General features: G+C 44.1%; 1 protein-coding gene across 5 annotated transcripts in view; it reads right to left on the bottom strand.

Moving 5' to 3' along the window:
- Positions 1-3904: 3904 nt before the first annotated feature.
- Positions 3905-27181, bottom strand: part of CELSR1 (cadherin EGF LAG seven-pass G-type receptor 1) — a 177011-nt gene continuing 153734 nt past the window's right edge. For 2 of the 5 annotated variants that reach the window (XM_074827725.1, XM_074827726.1), the window contains exons 25-35: positions 24343-24517; positions 16688-16800; positions 15309-15388; positions 13905-14031; positions 11832-11957; positions 11395-11531; positions 10780-10883; positions 9789-9956; positions 8617-8859; positions 8055-8319; positions 3905-6136 (exon numbers count right to left, since the gene is read on the bottom strand). In XM_074827725.1, the coding sequence (XP_074683826.1) occupies positions 6112-6136; positions 8055-8319; positions 8617-8859; positions 9789-9956; positions 10780-10883; positions 11395-11531; positions 11832-11957; positions 13905-14031; positions 15309-15388; positions 16688-16800; positions 24343-24517 (1563 nt within the window). In that variant the 3' untranslated portion in view covers positions 3905-6111. Of the gene's footprint in view, positions 6137-8050; positions 8320-8616; positions 8860-9788; positions 9957-10779; positions 10884-11394; positions 11532-11831; positions 11958-13904; positions 14032-15308; positions 15389-16687; positions 16801-24342; positions 24518-27181 lie in introns of those variants that run through there. The other 3 variants (XM_074827728.1, XM_074827727.1, XM_074827729.1) reach the window with 3 other exon arrangements.

The raw sequence follows: 27181 nt of genomic DNA, 5'->3' as shown, positions 1-27181 counted from the left end.
TGCAGGAGCCGTGAGCTGTGGAGGCTCCCTCAGGATTGCCATCCCCGCAGGAGCCCAGCTGGGACCTGACTCCTCTTGATGTTCTGCCTGGTCTGGTGCATCACACGTGGAGCTTGTCTCACCCGCTGTATTTTTCTCACCCTTTTACTCTTGCCAGAGCTGTGCAGTGCCAGCGGGCTGTGGGGGACCATGTGGCTGCAGGGGCGAGCACCAGTGTGGGCTCTCCCCACTGATGCTTTTCTAAGGTCTTCCCTTCCCCTATCAGTCATGTCCATCACTTGCCCATGCAGAGGGAACAGTGGCTGGGAAGCATCTGCTTGGAGGGATTTGCAGGGAGACCCATTCCTTCCTCTGCTTCTCACACAGCAGACCTGGTGCTGGAATTACTTGTACTTTATAAATACTTTCACTGCATTTAAAAACATCATACACAGTGACCCACTGCTTCAGTTGCCCTGTTTATACATGCACAGAACCTGACATGCTCATTATTTCCTTGAGAATATGAATATCCAACAAAAACACAGACCCAACTCTGTGGTCTTCCCATGGGAAGTGTGATATAGTCTTAACATGCGAACAAGATCATTCAGGATGGACTTCCAAAAGAGCTGTTGTCAAATGAGCAAAAGAAAAAGATTTTCTTACATTTTTAGCCCAAGAGATTGGTGTTTTTGCAAGCTGTTGTATTTGCAGGGGGGAAAAAAACCCGGCCAGTGAGAAAATAATACTGGAAACCACCCAACTGGATGCACTGCAACTATTTTAATGAAAGAGAATGGAAGTACCTGGAAAGCCAGAGCTTTGAGTTCATTTCTATTTCACAAGTGGATCTGATGTAAAAACGATGGCTTTGCGATGGTCAGGATGGGCTCCGGAAGCCTGAGGCCATGCTAGGCAGGGTGTGCTCCCACATTTTGGCTGAGGATGGCCCTGGGACACAGGGTAGATGTCAGAGACAGGGCACCTCTCAACTTAAACACAGTCCTCTCTATAAGGGGGTGGCTCAGACCTGCTCCACCTCTGTGGTGTCTCCTGACCCAGTGCAGAGGCTGGGTTCTCACAGCAGCCTCAGCTGCCCTTACGAAGTACTGATTCAGAGAGACATTGGTCTGGGCCTCCCTCCAAATAAAGAAAGTATGCTCAGAGTAGGTAATATTTGAGTTTGAAAGAGCGGATACCCTATTCACAGTGGTCTTTGAGCAGAGGGGTGGCAGCAGCAAATGACTGACCAAGACAGAAGGGGAGACACCAGCCCAGTACAGAGCTCCAGGGGGCTCCTGGAGGCACTTACAAACACTTTTAAGGATTTAGAAGATAATAATGAATTAACATGGTCTCTTTGCAATACACACGTCAGATTAATCTAATTTTCTTCTTTAATACAGCCCCTGGCATGGTGGATAAAGGAGCAGCAGCAGATGGGATGTTTTCAGTAAATGGTTTGATACTGTCCCACACTATATCCTCATATGCTAAACACAGTCAGGGCAGGCTGATGTTAATCGATACGAGGTAGGTGCAAAACTTGCGTGGCAAGAAGGGGAGTTTTACAAAAGCCCTCTTGGGCTTAGTTTTATTTGATATTGTCATTCAAGGTTTGAATGATGAAATAAAAGGTAGCTTGTAAAGGCTGCAGATGCTGCCAAAAGACTCCAGGCATCCTCATGGACATGGCTAAAGTCCAAAATGAATATGAGAAACTGGAGAATGGATCCAAAAATCAAGAGACTAAAATGGAAACTGAGTCCAGTGCAAATTGCTACTTACAGGAAGGAAAATTGAGCTGCCTATGTGCAAACAGGAGCATAAAGGCAAGGCAGAAACTGCAGAAGAGGCTGTGGGATCCAAATGCACCCCAGACTGGCCCTGCCACTGCAGGTGATGTTGATGTGGATGATGATAACATCTCACCAGGGCTGCTGGGGATCTCCTTTCTGTGATCCTTCTAGACCTTGGCAGGAGAATCCTCTGCAGCTGAGCGAGCTGTGTGTCTAAGCATGACAACAGGATATGGATAAGCTAACTCATCATCCTAGGAAGGGCTATCACAGGCTAGTGGCTGATGTGCTGGGAACACAATTTAGGATTTTTAAGAATGTATTAGACAAATCCCCAAGTGTATTTGATCCTGAGTTGTTGGAGCAGTTGGGCTATGTGATTGCTTAGGTTACTGCAGCCTTATTGTGCCATGATGCTGCCACTGGTCCATTTCTTCTGGAGTCTTTTTTCTTACAATTTGCTTAGGCCGAATGTTATTGTAAAGATTAAGACAGGAAAAAGGAATGAAATGGAGATTATTTTTTTTTTGGTTGTTAGTAGGCCTACTGCTTGTGTTTTGTGGGTTGCTCTGGTCTCTTCTCCCTCTCTCTGCCATCTCCAGAAAGGCTACATTAGACCTGAGAAGGTGCTGAGGAAGGGCAAGAAGGAAGGCTAATGGGTACAGCAGTGTTTCTGCGCAAGGAACAATTACAGAGATCTGAGCTGTTTGGGTGGAAAGAGACAACCCAAGTGCTCTAGGATGGAGCCTGTCTTCCTCTTTGACCTGGAGATGGTGACCAAGAAACAATTGCTCACTACCTCTCATGGTGCAGGCAGCAAAGGTGTTCATCACATGGAACAGGAATGAAGCTGATGACCAGTAAGAACTTTTTCTTGCTGCTTGTGACTGAATCAGGCAGCCCATTGCATACCATAAGTTTATACCATAAGTTTGTCCAAAACACAACAGGACACATTACTGAAAGAAAAAAATGGGCTGCCAGAGATAAGCACAACCTCTCTTGCTGGGGAGCTCTGATTCTGCAGCATGCTGGAGGCTGTGGACCTTGCTGGGACTGCCTCGCCATGTAACGTGTGGCTGATAATCCTCTTTTGCTAAACATCTGCTGTTGGCTGTTGCTGGAGACAGGATCACAAGCAGGTCCGTCCTGTAACTATCCTGTTTATGTGAAAGCCTGAGGCTTATTTCTGCTTTTCCACAGTACAGTGAACCAATACTGGAGAACAAAATCAAGTATTAGTGTTCCACCAAAAAATGAACTTGTACGATAAAAATTTAGAACGGTTTCTCTTTGGACTAATTACTTGGGTTTGTTTAATGGCAAGTTTTGGCAGAGCTGTTTGCAAACTGAAGATCCTGTCTTTGATTTTGCCCCTAAATCATGACAGTAACCAGGGTCTCTCACCCTGACATCACACCTCCCAGTTTATTACCTAATGTTTAGAAACAGTTATGCAAAAGTTGGCCAGATGATACTGAGAAACAGTTTTATTTCCAGAAAGATAGCAGACATTTGCAGGTCACTGTTGTGCCTCATGAGACGTGTGAATGAAGACTTGCACAACAGCCTGAAAAGTATAGAGTGAGCAAGACCATGTCCTGGCCTCATTTGGCTTGAGAAAGCCAAGAACGTAGCTAAGAAAGTCCAGAACAGTCCCTGTCATTGCAGGCTTTCATGGGCTGGGCTGGCTGCCTCACCCCCTCTAGCTCCTCTCCAACCTCCTTTTCTAAACCCAGTGCTTTCCTGGTGGTCAGCTTTGCTCTGGGTTAGAAGAGGGTGTTTTTCTTCCACGGACCATTTCCCAGGCGTGAGAAATGCTGCTGGTCTGGACTGAAACACAATGCACGTGGTGGTACCCTCTGCCAGCAAAGGGCACTGGGCCGGGGGCAGGGAAGGGGCGCAAAGAGAGAGTGTTTGTGTTTGTGTCTGTATCCATCCACTTAGAGTGAGCAACTCCCCCCCTCCCCCCCACCCCAAGACACCACACAGGGCTGGCAGCATCCCGCAGGGAGCAGCACTGGTGGCTGATGCCTTACAGCCTCTGCTTCCTCAGCGAGAGCGATGGGTACCCTCAGCATCTGTACTGCAGTTAAAATAAGCCACCAGAGGAAGAATACAAGTTCAAAAAAAAATTTCTTAATTTATTGTAAATTCTCCTTTCATCTGTGCTGCAATTCCAGTGTTCTGCACATTAATAAATATACATTTGTTAAAAAAAAACAACCTCCAGTGTCTAATCTGCCATAAAGCTTTTAAAAAGTCATAAAAATAGGTTTTAATTTTTTGTCATTAATACAACTGACCCTCATTTACTGCAACAATTCTGATCAAAATAAAAACTACCTACATCTCACTGGGACAAAATATACATACACAGATGTAAAAACAACTAGCATGGGTTATACACAATGCCTGAGCACACAGCCAAGTGCCAGACCCTTAAAACATTCAAAATATTTTTCAGTCAGAAAATGTCACACAGTATGTTGCATAATTTTTAAAGGAACAGAATCCTTCCTCCCTCTCTCCTTCCAAAGGCCTCCTCAATACATTTGAAAATGCGTAGGAATATAATGAAACCAAGATTACAGTATATATTATTTCATCTTTTCCTCAACTCCTGCCTTTTATTTAGCCTAATTTTCTGGTTTTTCCCTTTCACGCACACAGTTACACAAATGAAAGACAGTATTTTCCCAAAAGGGCTGCTATAGTGAACAAGGAGCTCCTGAAAGCCTTGGCGGCAGAGAGCAGGGCACAGCCACACCATTGCCACCCTTTGAGTCGTGTATTCCCACAAGGAGCTGCCAGCAGAGCTCTGTCCCACAGACGCAAACTTTTTCACATCTTATTTTTCCTTTTCTTGTAAACACTGCAGGAGGGTGAAGAAGGTGACAGGCCACGCTCAATTTTCCTATACTTGTGAAACCAACACATTTTCTGGGAAACATGAAACCTTAAGCCTTCCACGTGCTTTCTGAAACATCAAGAAGGCCAGGACTTTGTCAAAGAGCTGGACAGTGAAACCTGAACAACCTTAAAGATTTGTATTTCTGCTTTGATTAGCAATGTGCTGACTCCAGTAGGGAAGAAATTAACAGTAAAATAAAATACTGTGCCTGAGGCAGAACTTGCCCCACGGGAGGAAGGCCCTCTTTTTGGGACACGCCGAGTGCTGGTTTGTTGCAGAGCCAGACCAAAGTCAAAACCTACCATACAATGACACCACTTGTTTTCTTGTTCTTGGGAAGGAAATATTGATTTGACTTCTTCCTGACAAGGACTGTGTTGAAATCTTAGATGAAGATATGATTTATTTTTAGTCCTGAAGTTCAGTTGCTGAACATTTAAATGCACTTGAGAGAAGAGGTCAAAACACCAAGAAATGAAAAAACAAAACATTTTTCATGGGTTTTAGAAGAGGTTATGAAAAAAACATACCATGTTCTTAAAGTGTTCCAAAATCTGTTAACAAAACTTATAAATTATGGTCATGGATTTTGATGTAATCTTTACTGTACTACTCTGAAAACTGCATTGCATCTTAAGGTGGCTTCCATGCAAACGTCAGTTACCTTATCAAATGCCAAATTCAAGTAAAATTGTGCAATGTTCATATAAAAAATATCAAAACCTCTTTTAATTGATTTCCTATTATCAAATTAAGAAGATCAGTATAAATGTAAAATATACAAAGGAACTTTTTCTTTAGCAACACCATACAAAATATATAAAAGTATCTACATTTTTTATATATATATAAAGGATTTTCTTTTCTTAAGATGATGTGTCCAAAGGGGGGTGGATAGAGATGCTGGCATAGAAACAAAAGGACACTTGTTGGGATATTCCTCCCTAGAGCCCAGCAAGCCGATGGGTTCACGCTGTAGCCGGACAAAACTCCACAAGAGATGTCTCCTGGTGCTTGTCTTAAGGCTGATGGATTGACTTACTGTAGGTCCACTGTGATAATATCGTGTTTTACCTTGGTTCTCCTCAATAATAAACAACCCCTGCAGTAGTGTCTGCACTGCGAGCAGGTATCTGTCCCTCACAGTGCGTCCCTGTGGCCACTTCCATGCGTTTTGGCATGGGTTCATGCCGTGCGGAGCGTACCACACAGCAGCCTTATCGCAGGCACACCTGGGCACTGCGTCTCCGCTGCGAGCGGTCAGGAGTCTGCCATAACGTGAAGCCATGTGGGAATCAATGCCCACCTTGTCCTCCTCGCTATGTGCCCTCTCTGATGAAGTCCGAGGCAGGCAGGCAGTGACTCTGTGGCGAGGAGTCCAGAACCGTGCAGCAGTGGTCAGAGTTTCCTGATGGTTCAAATTGAAGTTTCGTTACTGCCTCTGTTAGTGAGAAGAAGTAAGCATGCAGGCTTAGGGTTAGACAGGCACAGGCAAACCACTCCACCCGAAACCACCTAATCCTTTTTAGTAAGGGCTCATGCTCTGTGAAGTTACCATGCCTTGCCAATCCAATGCTTGCCAGGGGGATGCTGCCCTGGAGGGGAAGAGCAGCTGGGAGAAACAATTCCAGGTAGTACACAAGGGATGCACTCTTCAGAGGAAGCTCTACAGAGGGCTTGCATTTGGCTAATGCTTAGGTGAAGATGCAAGGTTCACACGCAATCTTACAAGCTGTTAGAAGCCTGGTATTTCAGACAGATTCATGAGATCTGCTGTCCAACAGGAGAGTTTTACATTACACAGAAGAACTGGTTTACAACAAACCAGTTGCTTAGTACAAGTTGGCTAGTTATTCTCCAGTAATGACTGTACTACCTGGTGGCAGCAAGTAGTTATTGCTCGTTACTGCCATCTCTGTTTCCTGGCTAACCAGGATATATTTCATCAGCCAGTTCCCGGCAATCCAAAGATGTACTTTTATAGAGAGCTGGGAATGGTCTGTGCACCCAGACAACATGGGTGTCTAAAGCACCGTGGGACAACGACAAGAGTTAAAGGTGGGTGAGAAATTTTGTCTCAGTTTGGAGAAAGAATGAGATTATTATTTGTGTTAATAAAAACTGAGACTATATGCATAAAAAGTGCACAGACTTTACATATGGCTGTTGTCCTCGTTTTAACTGCAAGAATTATGATGAGTAATGAGGTTTTCAAGAGTACCCTTTGGCTGAGGGCTTGCTCAGCCTTTTGTTAATGTTTGATTTAGTTTACAATGGCAAATATGCACACCGATCACTATGCAGCGGGTGGGAATCGTGCACTTGGTAATTTAGGGTCAGTAGCTTGATGTGGTACTTTCTCTACAGCCTTTGGATCTCCTGCCTAGCAATGGTTTCCCTCTGCCCAGCTGGACACCCACCCCATGCTCCCTGCAGCCTAGCACCTTTCCCCACCAAAACACTGAGCTTCCTCAGGGGTCCTCTTCATTGGGGTCTTGCCCCCACCTGCCTTCCTCCATGCTGGCTACCAGACACCCACAACAGCTCTTGCTGGTCTTACTGGACATGCATCAAGAAGTGCTGCTCCATGTTTACACTCTACTTCCCCTCCTCTTTTGGTGCCTGGTATTGGCCACATTAACTGCACCTCATTAACGATAGGTCCCTAATGGCCCCAAACACTCTTCCTGCTGCGAAAGGAGAGGACAGGTGAAAAACAGAGGGGAAACCAAATGTTCCCATGGTCCAACAGGGATGAAGGTGAGGGGCTGGGGGCACAGAAGCAGGAGCAGGGGGTAGCCCTGAACAGAGCACCCCTGAGGGCGTGCATGGCTCTCAGGACCCCATGCGGGCACTGCTAAGCCATCCCAGATGGCTGGCAGCACAATGGAGTGGAAGAAGCCCATCCTTGTTCAGATGATGTGGCCCAAGAAGGGCCAGGGAGGGCAATGATCTCGGCAGCTCACCAGGCAGAGAGGGGATAGATAATTCATGTGGACATGGGAGCACAGTTTGCTGTGACCAGGGGGCACAAGCACAGCAAGTCCTGTGGCAAGGTGATGGGGCAGACCTAGGTTGTTCTAGTCCACAGCGGCCCAGTAACACATCAGCTTGCCAATTCAGAGCATGCCCCAGTGACCAGTGACAGGTGTCTGTAACAGCACCTTGCCCTGATACCTAGTTTGGCCTTCACATCAGTGAAACACCATGCCCTGGGGACATGGTATAGACAAGCCATCAGGACTCTGGTCCAGTCACCAGGTGAGACTCTTGCTCATTTGGGAGTTTGGGGCTGGAAAGCAGAGGGAGAGACCAGAGCCATAGGAGGTCTGCCCAGGGCACCCCAATGTGGCACTTACTCTGAGTCTGAGGTGTCAGCATGTCCTGTTCCCACGTGGACATTCATGGCCATGCCATTGAGCTGGTCTCGAGACTGCTCCCTCCGAGCATTTTTTACTGTCACTCCTGAGTCCGAGGGAGAGCGGACCCCATCATTTGTCCCCAGGGAAGTAGTCCTGGATGAGATTGTGGTCTGATTGTAATCCGATAGCTTTTCCCGCAGTCGATTCTTCATATTCTTATCCACCAGCGGGGGAGGGTAGGTGACTTTATTTTTTAAGATGCCTGTTACAGAAAAGAGGGAATAATGAGAATTTTGAAACATATCAGTAATTTCCTTTATCAAGCTGAACACATCCAAGAAGTGACATTTTATATTTCTTAATCAGACTTCTAGTTTGTCACTTTATTTCAAAAACAAAAGATTAGACTTCAGCAACTACCTACTAACTTCCTATAGTGTATTTGGTTGAAGCCATTTGGGAAATGTTCTTCCCTAGTAGAGCTACCATATGAACTAATGAATGTTCATTGACGCCCCAGTCTCCCAGTCTAGCTGTGAGGCGAGGCTGGCTGCCCTACCTTTCCTCTGCTCTGGCTGCTGGTTATTCTGCTGGGACAGAGGTCTGTTCTCCTTCTGCTGCCCTTCGTTCTCCTTGTCCTGTGGCGCTTCACTGCTGTGGTTCACCTGGTTTTCCCTGTGAAGCTCTACGTTGACCTTGGTCTCGACTTTGAGTTTCTGTTTCCCACTGGGGTCCTCACCGTCGCTGGCCGTTACACACTCTGTGGGCCAATAGGGTTTCACATGATTGGGAAGGGTATCAACTGCAATGCAAAAAAACACTAGCTCGAAAAACACTTCAGATATGTTTTCTCGACTGCTGCCCAGACAGTCCTGTTCCCTGTGGCTGGGGAGGAGTTGAGTGTCAAACCAGAGTAATTCTTCAGATGATCTGTGCTGGACAACTGCACTGCCCTTAGGATGCAGCAACCCCCACAAAACACACCTGGTAGGATGGCAGGGTGTCCAAACCCTTTCCAGAGCGAGGTCACTAGCTCCATTATGGAGAAGTGTGAGGCAAACCTCGGTTCTCCAGGGCTGGCGATCCCACCGGCTCCTTGTGGAGGATGGTTTCTGAAGGGTGAGGGCACCCAAGGCACCTTGTGCTGTGTCTGTGCACAGCACCAGCACACAGCCTGGAAGTTTGTCAGGCAAAGCTGACTTACCTTTAGGACAAGATGAACTATGCCTAGAAATGCCTGCACACTGCCATACAGTATTGATATTAATGGCCAATAACTGGCCAACACTTTAGGTCCGGGACCTACCCGACACCACTAAATCTACGTGCCTGTATTACATGAGGAGAGTCAGGTATTTCTTCCCTCTGTCCTCAAAACAAACAGCTTCTTTCACCTCTTTTTCTTCCTTCACATGACACTTTGCTAGCTGGGTAGCACCATTTGCAAGTGCTGTGGGGACTTGCCTGCAAAGCCCACTCTTTGCCTGAGCACCGTAAGTTGCAGATTTGTACAAGCATCCTTTTACTTGTGCTCAGTCATCCCCGTGAACAAGCCTTTGGGAGGAAGAAAGGTCTCTAAGCTGGAGACAACAAGGATCTCTGCAGAAGCAAAGCACAGCGGTAGAGACACTGTCTCAGCCATATGGTAGTCTGACAAATTTATTGCATCTACTCTAAAGCTATTTTATAGAAGGGAATAAACCCATTGCTCTCCCCTTGCACTGGGAGTACCTTTGGGTGTGCTGTGGAGTGGGCCACGTTCATTATTTTTGGAAGTAGATGTGTTCCACTTTTTCTCTGTATCGAGTCCATCTTCCTCACTGTCTGATGAATGGGAGGAGGCATAAGAGCTGCTGTGTTCATCAAGGGACAGTTCACTGTCGGAGTCTGAATCGTGCTCTACAAATGTGGAAAGGGGAAACACAGTGATAAAAGTGTGGACAGGAGTTGAACAAATATATCTGACAAATGCACAAGGAGAAAGAAAAGGCAGGCATTTGGTTCAGGCCATGCCAGGTATAAGCTCTTACATCTCTAAGTGTACATAGGGCTAGTTCACAAGGACTGCGGCATCCATCCAAGTAATTATGGTAAGCACAACTCAGCTCAGTTAGTGGGCAGGACCTTTTATGTGCATGGGAGGTGCAGAACAGAATGAGGACACTTTTTTCCCTATTCAATATGCAGAACAGTAACTCCGTAGGATCTCAATCAACACACAGGCAAACAAAGGTACCTAGAAATATTAAGAATCTGCAAATGCACTTAAAAAACTTAAAAAACTGCTACAAGGCAACAAAATTTAACGTCAAGACCCAAATGAAAGGAAATCAGACAAAGAGACACTTCTCATTTTCTTGTACAAAACGTAGCAGTAAAGGATGACATTGCCTCAAGGTCTCAAACGTTAAAAGATCTCCAATTAAAAATCAAGATCAACAGCACATAATTTGTGAGAAAGAAAGGGGACGCCAGAAACTGTCAACAGCTGTGACAGCTGTCAGATTAAAACTGAACCATCACAAGAAACAGATACATGATATTTCCATTACAGGATTCCCTAGTAAGGCAGCCATTGCATAGCTCGTTATGCCAAGAACATAATGAGAACGAGACACACCAAGTCATACTAACTATTCTTCCTATTACAGAAGCCTTTGAAAAAAATGCTGAGAAGGAGAAGGTGCACAACTGGATCAAAGCATTTAGAAATAATTCTTACCATTGGATTTTGACGGATTCCTGTGAAAAATGGAGGAATCTGCTTCAGTCTGACCAGCCCTTGCTTGACTTGAGGATCCACTGAGCTTATGAGCAGCCTCATCCCTTTGACAATAAAAACAGAGGACAACTTTCTTGGTCACTTTGATGTTCTTAAGAACAAGGCTGACATGCAGATGAGATTCTTCCAGTCAAATGCAGACAGCTGCAGTGGATGCTAGCCAGCCTGTGCTTGACTGTCAATGTGGTCACTTTTACAGCAAGGCGTAGGTTATCCTAATGTAGCTGTCTGCCTTTGGCCACATGAATCACACTCTGAAAAAGCCTGAAGTTAATAAGCTAAATTGCACTCCTTGAGACATGTCTGAATTTTAACAGGCAAGCAGCACGGCCCATATAGTTAACATAGTAGTTATGTTAACCACAGCACTGCTGGAACTCCCCACCGAAGATGCATGCAAAAGAAAATGCATGAAAGAAAATGACAGTCACATAAAACAGAACTGTTAAGACATAAACCAAATAGCATTTGAACCACAACATTTATGTTTTCCACAAGAGCAATAAAAAAGGGAAAGGCAAGCACCTGAAAGCCATGCACCTGCCACCTGATTACCTGAGAATATAAGCAAGGTAGCTATTGTGGCTCTTGGCTGACCTGACGGTGCTTTCTAGGGAGACAGTGGATTCCCCAATAGTTGTGCGATACATATTTGGCTCTTCTGTATATGTGTTGTTACAGTTCAGAGATCTCTGAAGGAAAAAACAAAAGACACAAAGCAACAGTGAACGATCCTACCAAAAGCCAACATTACCCACGAATGTTTTGAAAGAACCAACTGCGTTTTGATGCTGAGGAAAAGAATTCTTTTCTCTCAAAAGTTTTAATTAAAACAGTAATGAAAACTTTTGAAAGAGGCCATCAGTAATCTTTGTACAAGTCATTGAAAGCAATCAGACAATTCACTTAATTACGGACAAGTCACCTATAATTTTATTTTAGGTAACTTCTACCATCAAGAGGATGTGTTTTCCCCAGTGTTTTTTCCTTACAGTTAATAATGTAGCTCTTGTTGCAGTGGAATCGTCTGGAAGAGGTTTTTTCCCAGTTAAAGTGTTCTTCAAGTGCTTCCTAACTTCTTTGTTAAATACGCAGTGGAAGAAGAAAATGAACAGTCCCTGGATCATTTTAGAGAGAAAGAATAAATATAAATGATTCATTACTACCAAACTGCAAATACAGATAACAGAGAACAGATGTTTTGAAACAACCCCTGAATTCTAGTTTGTGGGCCATGATTTCAATAGAAATAACTATTTTCTGTCTTTGACTGAAATGGCATTGATTGATCTCCAAGGACTTAACAATTTGCCTCCAAGTTCAAATGTGCATAAAAGGCCTGGGAAAATACATACAATGATGGTTTTCTCCAGGATTTACAGAGCAGAGTTTGAGGTAGGTGCCACAGTCCCTTGTCATTTAGGAAGAAACTTTCTTCTCAAAATATTCAGTGGGGACCTCAACATCCCACTGGAAGACATTGCAGGGATTTTTAGGACTGTACTTGCACTAAGATTTTAGAGCTTTTGCACCGATGATGAGACAAAATCAATAGCAGCACATAAAAAATATCATAGCCTTTAGTTAAAACCTCTGGAAATGGGGAAGGTGTCCTTAACACTGTTGTTAAAAAGAATTTTAGAAAGCTTTGTGAGATGTGGAGAGATACTGGGGACAGAGGTCCCAACTTTTGCCCCGTATGTTCCTTGGTTCAGCAATACCCCCTGGTGGGAAAAATCACCAAAACCCCCAGGGCTGGGCAGTTGTTGGTTGCCAGGAACACACATTAACAGCTCTTGTTGGGGCCAGGGGGCACGCATGTGCATGCCTTCAGGTGTATTTGCTCTGAGGGAATTCATGCAGCTGCCAAATTGTTATCAATTTTGGTTGGAGATATAGTATATAGAAGCCAATCACTCATGAAGTTGCAGCTGTACCAACATCACAAGATGCCTGCATTTCGTGATTTCAGCCAAAGCAATTGACTTAGAGTAACTTTAAACTTCAAGCTCACTTTCTGAACATTCAATCAAATTCGATTTTAGCTGGCATTAGCACTTTGGGATTATTCATTAATAAAATTCACATAAATGTCTCTTTAAAAATACAAGTTCAAAGAAGGCAATGACGTGAAACGCCACATACCACTGTGCCTCTCTGGGCAAGTTTGGAGACCTGCTGACTTTCCTCCCTCTCATCAGGTTTATATTTAATTTTATTTTATTTCAGGCTTGTGGAAGCCTGGTTTTACAGCCTGAGAGTATTTATTTCAGAGCACACCAGTTGCAGTGGCAAAATAACTTTGCTCCAGGCTGGCCTATCTGGTGTGCTTCCAGGGCAAGGACAGTCATCTCCAGAGGAGACCCATCAGACTTTTTTTTCTTTTTGTCTGCAATTTGTGGCTGTTGTGCTGCAGCTGACAAGAGCGTCCTGCTAGCAGTAGCTGTTTTAATACTGCCATGACAGTTACTGCCATCCTTGGTCACATTCAAATTGTGACCAACATGAAACTTTGTGACTACTTCCATGCCAGGTCTCCTACAAATAACTATTTTCTTCATCTTTAATCAACAAGGGTGTACATTAGGACAGGCAACCCAGTAAAACCTTAATGCAATGACTTGTACTTAAAAATCATTGCTTGTCTCATTTCCTTAAACAGTAACTTAATTTGTGAAAGTCTTGAACTTGGAGTCATCTACTCTGGGTGAAATAAAACAGTCTCTTGTTCGTGGTAGCAACAGAACAACTGTTAACAATGAGCACACAGAAGACAGTAACAAAGATTTTGTCTCTAGAAAGATAGAGGTATAATTGCCTACTGTTATTTATCTGTTACAGGTTACAATAGCAAAGCACTTATCTTTAGAATGACTAAAAGTGAGAGATGCGATTACTCAAAGTTATGGTCTTGGTGAAATAAACACTCTCTTTGAGAAAAGAGAGCAAAAATTGTACTTGACATCTCTATTCCTAAGTTAGCTCATGTTTAGCAGGTTTTTGTGGGTCAGGGTGCAGCAGCATGCTCACCAAGGTCTGCATGGACAAGATGCCATCCAACTTACCTGCAGGCAGCTGAAAACAGCAAAGAGATAGTGAAATGTCATGACATCGCTGTTCACCGCCATCAGCCCCAGCAGCCACGTGGCACTGATGAGCAGCAAGAGCAGAAATGCTGTTCGCAGCACAGAGCTGTAAAGGAAACACAGACGGGTATTTACAGCATGATAGGACACAAGAGAACAGCCCAACTTCTCTGCGTGGGCCGTGCCACATGCCCAATGATTTGGCAACTGGAAAGGCCCTTTGGGAAAATGAGAGCAGTGTTCACCAGCTCCCAGTTCCCAGATCTCTCATTGCACTACTCAATGACTTAGCATATTCAGGTACAAAAAAGGTGATTTCTTTTCAAGTTCATTTCCAAGGTTTTCTTCAAACAAACCAGGCTGTTTGCTAAGCCCATGCCTTGTTGACTCTGAGGAAGAGATCTGGCTGGTAAATGGCCATATCCATCTCATTTCTGTTTGTTGAGTTCACTCTCACATTCCTTCTCAACATTATAGCCCAAAGTTTTGGATCGAGGGCACTCAGGGGAATATTTGTTTGCTTAAAAGCATTATTTCCACAGACACTTCCAAAAGATGGTCACAATTCTAGTGGCAAAAGTTTTGTATTATGAGTAAAATAGCTGCCATTAAGTAGCAATTATACTCCATTTGTTCAGGGAGATTTAAAAGAAGAAACTTAAAAATATTACCCAACAGCCAACACTGAATAAATAGCTAGAAGCCTTTTGAAATCTTGTACAGCTACCTATTTGGAAAAAAAAAAAAAAAAAAAAAAGGGCTCTTTTGCCACTAGCTAATCACATTTCAGTTCACAGGTAAATTCTGAGCTTTGGGCAAAACAGACATTAATGGGAACAGGCTGCCACAGCAGCTTGGGAAGGCGGCAGGTCGCAGCTTGCGAGGCTTTCTGCTCATCCCACGAGGAGCAGGATGGGGAGAGGCTGGCCCTCAGCTAGGGAACCTCAACTGGTCTCTGCCATGACATGGCGTAATCCAGGCATTTGTGAGGGGACCTTTCTGAGCCATGGGCGAGCACGGGGAGACACAGAATTATGTCTACCTGGGCATGCCACAGGTAGAGGTGAAGTGACAGTTTAGTAGGGAGCACGATGAACGATCTGGAAGGACTGTAATGATACCATCCGGAGACCAGACCTTTCCCTCTCCCCTCCCTTCTTCTGCCTACATTTGTTGGTGGTGCAGAGCACCATGGTGGAGACTTACAGAGCCTTCAAGGGAGCCCCAGGAGTAGATGCTGGCAAAGCAGCTCCAATCGCCTCTACCAATGCTGACTGTTCTCCTCTTTTTTTATCTCCCACTCCAACACTCACTTTTAGGTAATTCTGTCCCTTTATTAATCCTGGCTGAACTTTTCCTACAGGTTTTTGAACCCAAACTTACACGACTCCAGTTTTTTCAAATGAACGTTGCCTTCGTCTGCATGATGCTTTCATTGCTAGTATAAAGATGACAGTGTTTATCTGAAAGGTAAAGTGAAATAACAGCATGGATTCCTTCTGTACATTTGTTAGAGCTCAGTTTTCAATGAAAATGCAATTTTTATCCTAAAACGGTTCATGGTGCCAAGAATATTTTTCCTTCAATTTACAGGTCTTTAAGTTCCAAGATTCATCTCTTTTCAAGCCAACATAGTCAAGACAATCCTGGGACTTGATCTGGATGAAACCCAGTAAGACAGCCCTACACAAAGAGGCTTGATTGAAAGATAAAAACTGAAGAATGGCTGTCCTTCTCCAGACCAGAGTCCACTCAGCCCAGCATCTTGTTTCAGCTGGGCCAAACTAGAATATAGGAATATAGTAACGGAGCAAGCATACAGTGCTAATTCCTCTAAATAATCCTCTACCCTCCACTGATTTCCACAGCTGGGATGTACTAGGTGGGGCCGTGCATTTGTACTTAATCACTCATAGAGAATATCAATGCTGAAAATCTGTCTGGTCATTCACTTTCTGAAACCATGCAGAGCTTCACCACTGCCATTGTCCTGTTTCTGGGAGTTTCAAACTTAATTCGCTGTGGAGAAACGATGCAGCTCATCCTGTTTGTTCTGAATCTGCCACCTCCTGCTACTGCTTGTGTTGGAAAAGACACTGAGCAGTTAGCTCCACAGTCATTTTCTCCAGACCACCATGCTATTACAGGCTCTTCCCTCCCCCTTCTCTGCAGCTTTCTCTTCTCTAGGCTGAAGGCTCCTAGTCCACTTAGTTGGTCCTCCAGTGGGGGTTGTCCCATGTCCCTGATGACTTGTGTCCCCAGTCTACACTGCTTCCAGGTCTACTTCATACTTTTTGAGATGAGGAGACCAGAACTGCACTTGGTATTCAAGATAGAGCCACACGATAAATATTTAACTTCTGGTGCTCTGTTACTGAGGGAAGCTTTAAGGGAGAAGCTAAACACCAGCCCATTCTTTTAAATTCTGGAAACTGGAATTATTTAATATTTCTTTAGGACTTCTGGATGAAGTGACTTGTTATGGGTCATTTTGTTGATTTGTTTAACAAGCTCACTGACCAACCCTTCAAACATGGAACAAAGGCTCCACAAGTGATCTTTGCACTGACAAGCATTCCTCTGATTTCCAGGAGCTTAGCTCATGTCTTATCTGTTTAAGCAAAAGAGGCATACTCAAGTACATTGGCTTCAAATATAAAGAATACAGTTGCTTCACATTATGACTACTGTTTGACAAAACATAGAAGAAAAGGTAGCAGTAAGGAAGATACAGCCCTGGATGCCAACTCCACCATACTTACAACTACAACAATTACGATGGGCCCAGCGAAACTCCAGATAAGGGTGTCATGAACAGACAACCAGCAGAAATCAGGGTTTCCATAGCCTTGTGGATCCAGACCAACAGCAAGCCCTGGGTCACAAAATGGAGAGAAAGTATATCAGAAAGGTGCTGCTGATATCTTCTATGTAACCAGGCACATTTTTAAATCACTGTGTGATAAATGAAATGGTAACAGCAAAATGTGTTTAACAGGACAGTCTGGGAAGTCAAAATCAAGGCAAATATTGAAACAAAACTTTTGTAAATGAAAACTTTTATGCTAGCCACTCTGTATCAAATGATACTATGAGTTTGACTACCAGAGCAAAGTTCAGCTGCATAAAAATGACAGTAAATGTAAGTCCCAAATTAATTCTGTTTCAGCACAGTTTTATAGTCATATTCACACACTGTGATGAAGCCTTGAGGGTGAGTGACATGTTGAGGAATTTCAATAAGCCTACGCAGCAGAATGACATGAATCATAACTGAGGAGATGTCTATACTACAAAAAGAAGTGCATTCTTAACTGCTGTGAGCTTGCTGTCGCTAATTAAACACCAGAGACAAAGGAACCTGGGAACTCACAGGAGTTAACCACTTGAGCTCAGGTGGGATTCATTTTGAGCTGCCATCTCAGGTATCTCCCCTTGCTTTCAGCACTGTTTGAAATGGAGTCTGCTAACACCCCCAAGGCAATTGAGTTAAGAACACACCTTTTATTGTTTTATTTTTCAAATCCTGGACAATTTCAAGGGAGTCTCTGAGCCCAACCTCCACCTGCTGATTTACAGTGCTGCCTAATTTGGTGACCTACACCTTGCCCTTATGACAACGGACCGGGATTGCTGCCTTTGACCTGCAAAATCACAGAATCACAGAATCATTTATGTTGGATGATCAAGTCCAACCATTAACCTAACGACGCCAAGTCCACCACTAAACCATGTCCCTAAGCACCACATCTACATGTCTTTTAAATACCTCCAGGGATGGTGACTCAACCACTTCCCTGGGCAGCCTGTTCAATGCTTGACAACCCTTTCAGTGAAGAAATTTTTCCCAATATCCAATCTAAACCTCCCCTGGTGCAACTTGAGGCCATTTCCTCTCACTCTATCACTTGTTACTTGGGAGAAGAGAACACAACCACCTTGCTACAATCTCCTTTCAGGTAGTTACAGAGAGCGATAAGGTCTCCCCTGAGCCTCCTTTCTCCAGTCTAAACAACCCCAGTTCCCTCAGCCATTTCTCAGAGGACTTGTGCTTCAGACCCTTCACCAGCTTCATTGCTCTTCTTTGGACACGCTCCAGCACCTCCATGTCTTTCTTGTGGTGAAGGGCCCAAAACTGAACACAGTATTTGAGGTGTGACCTTACCAGTCCTGAGTACTGGGAAACAATCATTTCCCTGGACCTGCTGGCCACACTATTTCTGATACAAGCCAGGATGCCATTGGCCTTCTTGACGACCTGGGCACACTGCCAGCTCATATTCAGGCAGCTGTTGACCAACACCCCCAGGTCCTTTTCCACCAGGCAGCTTTCCAGCCACTCCTCCCCAAGCCTGTAGTGTTGCATGGGGTTGTTGTGACCCAGGTGCAGGACCTGGCACTGAGCCTTGTTGAACCTCATACAATTGGCCTCGGCTCATTGATCCAGCCTGTCTAGATCCCTCTGTAGATCCTTTCTACCCTTGAGCAGATCAACACTCCTGCCCAACTTGGTGTCATCTGCAAATTTACTGAGGGTGCTCTTGATCCCCTCGTCCAGATCACTGATAAAGATATTAAACAGAACTGGCCCAAATACTGAGCCCTGGGGAACACCACTTGTGACTGGCCACCAAGTGGATTTAACTCGATTCACCACCACTTTTTTGGGCTTCACCATCCAGCCAGTTTTTAACCCAGTGAAGTGTATGCTTGACCAAGCCATGAGCACCCAGTTTCTCCAGGAGAATGCTGTGGAAATGGCTTTACTAAAGTCTAGGTAGACAACATCCATAGCCTTTCCCTCATCTACTAAGTGGGTCATCTTGTCATAGAAAGATATCAGGTTAGTCAAGCAGGACCTGCCTTCAAAAAACCCATGCTGAATGGCCCTAATCACGTGGTTGTCCTGTATGTGTCACGTGATGGCACTCAAGATGATCTGCTCCACAACCTTCCCTGGGACTGAGGTCAGACTGATAGGTTTGTAGTTCCCTGAATCCTCCTTCCAGCCATTCTTATAGATGGGTGTCACATTTGCTTACTTCCAGTCAACTGGGACCTCCCAGGTTAGCCAGGACTACTGATAAATGATGGAAAGTGGCTTGGTGAGCACTTCTGTCAGCTCCCTCAGGGGGCTGGGTACCCTGAGAACAACTGGTCTTACTATTAAAGACTGAGGCAAAAAAGGTACCTCAGCCTTTTCCTCATCCTTTATCACTATGTTTCCCCCTGCATGCAATAAAGGATGGAGATTCTCCTCAGCCCTCCTTTTGTTGCTGATGTATTTACAGAAACATTTTTTATTGTCTTTTACAGCAGTAGCCACATTAAGTTCTAGTTAGGCTTTGGCCCTTCTAATTTTCTCCCTGCATAACCTCATGACATCCTTGAGTTGCCTGCTCCTTCTTCCAGAGGTCATAAACTCTCTTTTTTTTCCTGAGTTCCAGCCAAAGCTCTCTGTTCAGCCAGGCCTGTCTTCCCTGCCGTCTGGTCTTTCGGCACATGGGGACAGCCTGCTCCTGTGCTTGTAAGATTTCCTTCTTGAAGAATGTCCAGCCTTCTTGGACTCCTTTGCCCTTCAGGACTGCCTCCCAAGGGATTCTGTCAACCAGGTTCCCAAACAGGCCAAAATCTGCCCTCTGGAAGTCCAAGCTAGCAGTTCTGCTGACCGCCCCCCCCCTTACTTCTCTTACTTCTCCCTTAGATTCAAAAACTCTATAATTTCGCGATCATTATGCCCAAGACGGCCTCCAACCATCATATCCCCCACAAGTCCTTCTCTGTTCACAAACAACAGGTCCAGTGGGGCACCTTCCCTAGTTGGCTCACTCACCAGCTGTGTCAGGAAGTTGTCCTCCACATACTCCATGAACCTCCTAGACTGTTTCCTCTCCACTGTATTGTATAACCAGCAGACATCTGGTAAGTTGAAGTCCCCCATGAAAACAAGGGCTAGTGACCGTGAGACTTCTCTCAGCTGCTTACAGGATATTTTGTCTGCCTCTTCATCCTGGTTGGGTGGCCTGTAACAGACTCCCACCATGATATCTGTTTTTTTTGGCCTTCCCCCTGGTTTTTACCCATAAACATTCAATCCTGTTGTCACCATCATCAAGCTCTAGACAGTCAAAACACTCCCTAATACACAGGGCTACCCCACTGCCTCTCCTTCCTTGCCTACCCCTTCTGAAGAGTTTATAGCTATCCATTGTAGCACTCCAGTTGTATGAGTCATCCCACCATGTTTCTGTGATTGCAACTATATCATAGTTTTCCCACTTCACAATGGCTTCCAGCTCCTGTTTGCTGCCCATGCTGTGTGCATTGGTGTAGATGCACTTCAGTTGGATCCTGCCACCTTTCTGGGGGGAGAAAGCCCAATTCCTACATGACTGTTCTCAGGCACTTTCATGGTTTCTACACGGATCTCCATCGCCTACCTACACTGGAATGGCAGACTGAAGGACCTTGCTAGCACACCATCCTTCAAACATTGGTGTGCTGCCCCCAGGATTCTCTCTAGCAAGCCTGGTTTTATCCCTTTCCCCCTTCAAATCTAGTTTAAAGCTCTTTCAACGAGCACTGCTAACTCTTGTGCAAAGATCCTTTTCCCCTTTTGAGACAGGTGTACCCCATCTGCAGAGATCTTCCTTCTTCAACACACAGAAATTGATCCCTATGAGGTCTATGGCCAATGACATATGGTAAACGGCTGCAGCACGTTGTCTTGGCATTGAGGGCACCTACTGTGTTAAAGCGTATGTCCTGACTCAACGAGGCAGCCAAGGTTGATGGCAGTGCTGTTCTCTGCTAGAATACATGTACATTAATAAACGCCTTTTCTGAACTGAAGCAGTGTGGTTTGATAAAATGACACTGAAAAAGGGAGAGGTAGCTGTGTTTCACCCAGGCTGCTTAAAGCTGGCCCACAGCCAATATTCACATCTGGTACAGGCCTACAGTCTATGAAAATTAAAATGGCTATTTGGCAAAGCAGTGGATATTGGATCTGTTTTCTCTGAAATGTGGAATGAGATAGGACTGGTCTCCCTCCCTGCTCCCATTGGCCTTCCACCACCCCCTTCAGCAGTTGCCATCCAGAAAGAATTAGCCATAAATGATTAAGGGACCATAAAGTATTTTATACAGATGTAAGTCTATAGACGCAGTCTGTTTCCCAGGACTCGATTTCCCCATTAGTGGGACTTGATTTAAACTACAGTTTGACCAAACATCTGGCTCTAAGAGTAATTGGCAGACAGCAACATTTTTTCACTCTGAAAATCCTACCCTAAAGTTCTCCATTAAACAAACAGGGCAAATTGCAGTCTTCAGGTACATGGTTCAAATTTTACTGCAGTCAACAATATGTGAAATAACACTTTACCCAAAGGCAGAATTAAGCCAATGCAGTGTAATATAGAGAATCGTTTTGGCATGCCAATTAAATGCTGCAGCCTGGCTGTCCTGAGCAGACTGAGTGTGCAGGCTGTGTGATAGCAAACTGATGTTTGCAGGAACTGGGGCTGGTCCTATGGCCAAGCATCCTGTGGGGACCAGCACCCATCCCAGGAGCGTGCCAAGAGCGTGCCATGGGGACGTGCTGCCAGAGGGGCATGTTTCAACCCTTCTGAGCTCCTGTGGGCTCAGCAGCCGTGTGTGACTCAGGCAACTCTGGGTCAGTCTCACCTCTCTCCTGACTCATCACCTTGCTTAGTATTCTCAGCAAACAGCAGATTTGGAAAGTGCCATTTTCTGGGGGATATTGGTTTTAGGGCTATGTAAGAACCTGTTTCAACATGAGCACTGCAGTCTCCATGGCAAAGCAGTTAGAGCACAAATATGCTAACCAGTTAGTGTGTTGCCATGAAGAACCGGAGGGGTCTCGCTGGGTGCCAAATGCATCCCTTTGCTCCTGAGGCAAGGAAGTCATAAAATCCCTCTCCCAGATGGATCAAACTCCATTTTAAAATGCTCCACTATCGCTCGTCATGGAGGAATATTCCAGATCCGCACTCTTATGATGGCGGTAAGCCTTCTCCCAACTTCCATCCTACTTCTATTCACGGCAATTTGCTTTTCTATGCTGTGATTAAATGTGGTTCTTCCCTGATGGGGTGTTCCCTATGTAAACATTTTGCTAAGTTTTCTCCCCCACCCCCCTAAATGTCAAGGTTCCCTTCTGCAAGTAGCCCGGTCCAATCACAGATGCCTTAGGGCGACTATATCCCAGCTTGAACTGAATATCAGTTTAAGCATGGAAAACAGAAAAAAAAATTAAACAAAACAGAGTAAAGCCACTGCTACTGTAGGTTCTTTTTTTTTTTTTTTTTCCCAGGATAACTACGATAAAGATAAAATGGGCTAGATATTTATCTTTCAAATAAAACAAATAAGTCCTTTGGATGTCCAAGGTTAAAATTTCTTCCCATATCTAGACTTTTCCACTATTAAGAAACATACACAATCCTTCTCTCATAAAACAATTCAAAAGAAATCATGTTTAAATGCATCTTATGAAGTTGGAATCCTTTTACTGTTTAGATATTAAAATTTAAAATTTATAAGAGAAGCTTATTTAAAATATGTACAGTAACAAAGTTATTTGGGGTAAGAAATCCCACTTTATGCTATGATTAAATAATTTTCTCTTCAGATCATTTCTAAACCTGGAAGGGCAAACTAAAGGCTTAGTTTTCTTTATCCTTCATTTCACAAAATCCTCTGACTTGCTCAGTAATAGGGATCTGACTTTTCATTTAAATGAACTGCAAATTCAGTAGATTCAGAGGTTAAATTACAGGAGACAAACTGGAACCATAACTCATGGTTTTAAAAGTGCAAACCAGTTCCATATCACAGAGAACAATATCTAAGTAGAAAAATGTAAAAATGGTATTTAGATTGCGTAATACTGCTGTTGAGAAGGTCTGAATTAATTTAAAATTCAGGAGAGAAACTAAGCATGAAACAGAAAATCCTGCTGACAAAATTCTTCTAAAGAGTTACGTGTTCTGAAATTCAAATTGTTTATTTTTATTTAATGATACTTTTCTACCAGAAATGATGCTGCCAATTATCTGACTGCACTTAAACATTCCTTAATATACTGCAGTAGTCCTGTATGCACTGATAAAAGTGACACAGGTCTGAAATGGTTTAGAAGTTCAAGGACGATTTCTATTTAAAAGGTCAGGGATATGTCTAGAGTGGCAGAGGCTTCTGGGCTGTGCTTTCCACTGTGTTCTGGATAGATTGATAGAAGTAGAAATTTTTATGCACAAGGTGATATGGAGAAACTTATCAGTTCTCTCTGGAGAAAGAACTAACCTGTACTAACCTACACTATGTTTTGGTATTACACTTTCTTAAGTCACACAGAAAAAAACCCCATATATTTTCAAGTCTAACTTGTTCCATAATATTTTTGCAAGTGTATATGAGTGATAGCTATTAGTTTGATCTGAGAGACAACTAAACCTCTGCCATTGCTGACAGTATGTTGTTATCTGTAAAAATAAAAGTAATTGGATAAAAGTTAACTGTCTGCCTATGATCTGATTTCCCATATGGCAACAGATACATGCTGAAATAGTTGAACCAAAAAACCCCGCTCCAACTGTTCTGTGAAGCGTATTTCCCAAGGAGCTGTCTGCCTGAATTAATGCAGCACCATGTGCTTAGGGTAGCACTGGAAATGTCTGATTGCAAAAATAGGCACGGTGAGGGCGGAGATGGATGTGCTCCTGTGGATCACCCTGGAACGGTTTAAAAGATTACTGCCTCCAGCTTTTCATCACTTTTCCTCAACTGGAAGTTATTGCTTTTGTATCTGAAATGAAGTAAAAGGCTGCTTGAGTATTCCCAGCTCATTTTTATTCCAAGTAAATAGAACTACTGAAACTAAATAGAACTACTTCAGGGAGCATTTACTGCTGGTCAAGGGTAGGCAACAGGAATGTCCAGTGAAGGGCAGGAATGTCCTGTGGGCAGCAGTGCTTCTGAAGCCACTGCAGCTACCTCCCCAAGAGACTGCGTGCCCATATCCCAAGGTACCAGCACAGGGAAGGAAAATTTCCGAAGGCTACTGGCAAAGTTGTTAAAATAAAAATACTGTTATTCCCAAGCAATATTATGAAGTCCTGTTTTAATCTGTGTGCAATTATGTTTATGTTATTGTAAAACTGTCAGTATCACTTCAAATGGGGAAACAGACATTTGGTACACAGATCTGCCAAATTCAGGCTGACTTCTGCTAGACATGATCTGGTGTTGCCCCTGTTCAGGAAAAGACTGAAGTGACAGCAGTAGTTGAGTGCACCCACAGCTGTCTAGGGGATGGGGCAACTTTCCTGAATCTGGCCAGTGAAGATGGCAGGGAAGGGAAACGAAGCCGTTTTGGGATGGTTGAGGGTACCTGTTATGATGGCAGGAATGCCCCATCCAACAACGTAGTAGAACCGCATGTGCCCAAAGTTGATGTTCCTCACTTCAGTCAGCATCCGGTATATGTGGAGCTGCTCCACAAACATCCATGCAAAGGTGCTCATGTAGAAATAATGCAGGAGGATGGCAATCACGGTACACATAAACTGCAGAAGGGAAAGGGCAGGGAAATTAGAGTTGCTCTTTGAATCACAACCTGGTGAGTCACTGGGTCCCCCCTGCAGCTAAAGGCAAGTGTAATAAAAAGGTTTTGGCAGAACAAATACACTGCCATTAATTAAGTTTTTTTGAGTTTTAGAAAAGCTGTTCATATTGTGAAAGCTTTTTTTTTTTTTTTTTAAATCATGTGGCCTGTTCTGAGCCTGGTACAGTTTTACCCTATCAACCCAGCATGCTTTTGGTCATTGCTCTTGCCCTCCACATTCTGTGGCTAATTTCTCTGTGCATATTTGCTAAAAAGGTGAGGATTTTTGGCTATTGACTGAATTCGTTCTGTTCACAGGAGGGGCAGGGCTGGCAGAGCTCCTGGCTCTTCTGGTGCAAAGCAGGAGGTGGGGATGCTCCTATGGAGGCTGCAGACCCCTTTGCCCTGCCTCAGCTAAGTCTCGCCCGCACAATGCCACTACACCAAATTCAGCCACGGTGTGTTTAACTGCATCAGCTAAACCAGTCTCACTGCAAAGCCATCAAATTGCTCCTGAGAACGGCCACCCTCAGCCCTACACTGATTCGGTGTCTCCCATTTCCACATCAAGGGCAATCCTATGGGTTTTTCTGCTACTTGAGAGAGATCTCTCTCCAAGGAAGTGTGCTATTTTGGTACAGTTTTGTTTTGTTTTAAAGTAGACCATGTTTTGTGCCTGGTATTAGTAGATTAAAAAGTACAAAGAAACTCTCCTTGTGTTTGGCAGAGGTGGAGGAGGGGTGTGGGAAGATCTTAGGTCTTCAGTTTAGGACCAGTCCCTGAGAAAATTCTTCTTGCTCAAAAAAATTCACTTCTGGGGACAGAAATCTCTGAAGCTTCAGCCCAGGAAAAGCGAATGTGCTGAATATGAGCAATGGATGATCTGTAGACTTGAACCAAAGGAATCCAGCCTTTCTTTGAGGAATTTTCTTACCAGTTAAATGAAATGTCAGTCTCACAGTCTCCTATGTGTTTGTGTCATGGGTCTGAAAAGGTCTGTTCCATCTATAGCTCCTTTTCTCAGGCTCTTTTTTCAAAAAAACCCTGAGAAGCAAGACCATGGATGCATCCAAGGGGTAAGGCAGTGGCCATCTCTTTTGTCCTTGCAGCTCTGCCCTTCACTGATGAACCCTGCGGACCCTGCACATCTGTATTTCAACAAGTCATGGAGGATGCCTGGCCATCATCACTGGACTAAAATGATGCAGCCAGAAGTAGATCACCACCTCCTCTGCAGAGCAATCTTTTACCTAATGTCGAAATCAGGGTATTTGACTAAAAAGTGGAAGGGTGGCTTCTAGGCTCTACTTGGCTTGAGCAGGGGGGTTAACACACTTCTTGTCCACTGCAGAAAACCGCCCTAATTGCCAGGCTGCAGGATATTCTGGGTCCAGAAATGCTTGGCTCTACCTTCCTCTTGAGGTTGTGCTACTTGCAGTCAGGCCCAGAAGTCATGAGCACCAGCAGAAAGCAGGCTAGTGCTGGCCTGGTAGTTCATGTCTTTGGCTAGGAACAAGGGAAGCTTCTAGTCCCAGGTTTGGATCTGGTTCTTATACTACATCAGCATCACAAAGTGGACCACTCAGCTCTGTCAGGCTGAGAGCAGCAAAAATGAAGGACTTGCTGAAACCAAAGAGACCGGGTCCTTAAGAGTAACAGCTACAGTGGGCAAACTGGTAGCTGAAGTCATCTTTGTGACCAAATGGCCACCTTGAAACTTCCAACCTTCACAGACTTGCATTTCTGTAATATCTGCTAACCAGCTTACCCTCCCAACTTAACAGTTTGATGGGTGAAAACAGGATTGACCACAAGCATCCGACACCGTGAACTGAAATCTCACCATTAACCTTCCCGTTTCAGAAGCAAAGCAAAGGATTTTGCCAAGGATCTGCTGATAAGCTTGAATTAAGAGCACTTTGTGTAACCATTCAATTTTTGTTTCAAAATGTTTTACATTGTGTTTTGGAACCTTTTGTTCCCGTGCAGCACTGACCCTGCTTTCAGATTTTGGCATGACTTTTTAGTGTTTTTTCATGGTATAATGCTCAGAGATGTAGGTTTCCCTGTTTAACTTTGCTGAGTGAAGGAATCATACAAAGACTGCCAACTTTCTGGATTCACTTACTGCATCAGCTTTATTATAACACCAAGTGTTATTGAAAATGTGGCTCACCAAATAAAAGACCTTTCTTCCCTCTATGTAAGCAGTGCTTTTTTTGTTCCTACTTGCACATGCATATGAGTAGACTGCTGCCCTGAACATTACCTTTTTCAGGTAAGAAAAAAGAAAGAAAATAAATCACTTTCTATCAATAGTCCAGGGAAAGATTAAAACCTCACCCAAAAATGTGACTGTTAATTTACAGAAACCCATAAAAGCCAGGCTGGGTGCCAAGCAGCGCAGCATTATTTGTGCTCCAGCATTCTTTACCTCTTTATGTTCATCAGTGCATGACTCGTTAGACAACTCTCATTCCATACAGACAGATGAATAATTGTCTCAAGCAGACATGGCTTACAGCCCTCCTAACTTCTCAAATTGACTGGGTAGGCTGTAAGGAGCGGCTTTCTGCCATATGAAATATATTCTGTAACTTAAAGGTCTTTGTAAGTGGGTTAAAGG

This window comes from Strix aluco, chromosome 5 (assembly GCF_031877795.1).
Source record: "Strix aluco isolate bStrAlu1 chromosome 5, bStrAlu1.hap1, whole genome shotgun sequence".
NCBI classification, from domain to species: domain Eukaryota; kingdom Metazoa; phylum Chordata; class Aves; order Strigiformes; family Strigidae; genus Strix; species Strix aluco.
The sequence above is the reverse complement of the archived record's forward strand: the minus strand, read 5'-3'. Positions and strand labels throughout refer to the sequence as shown.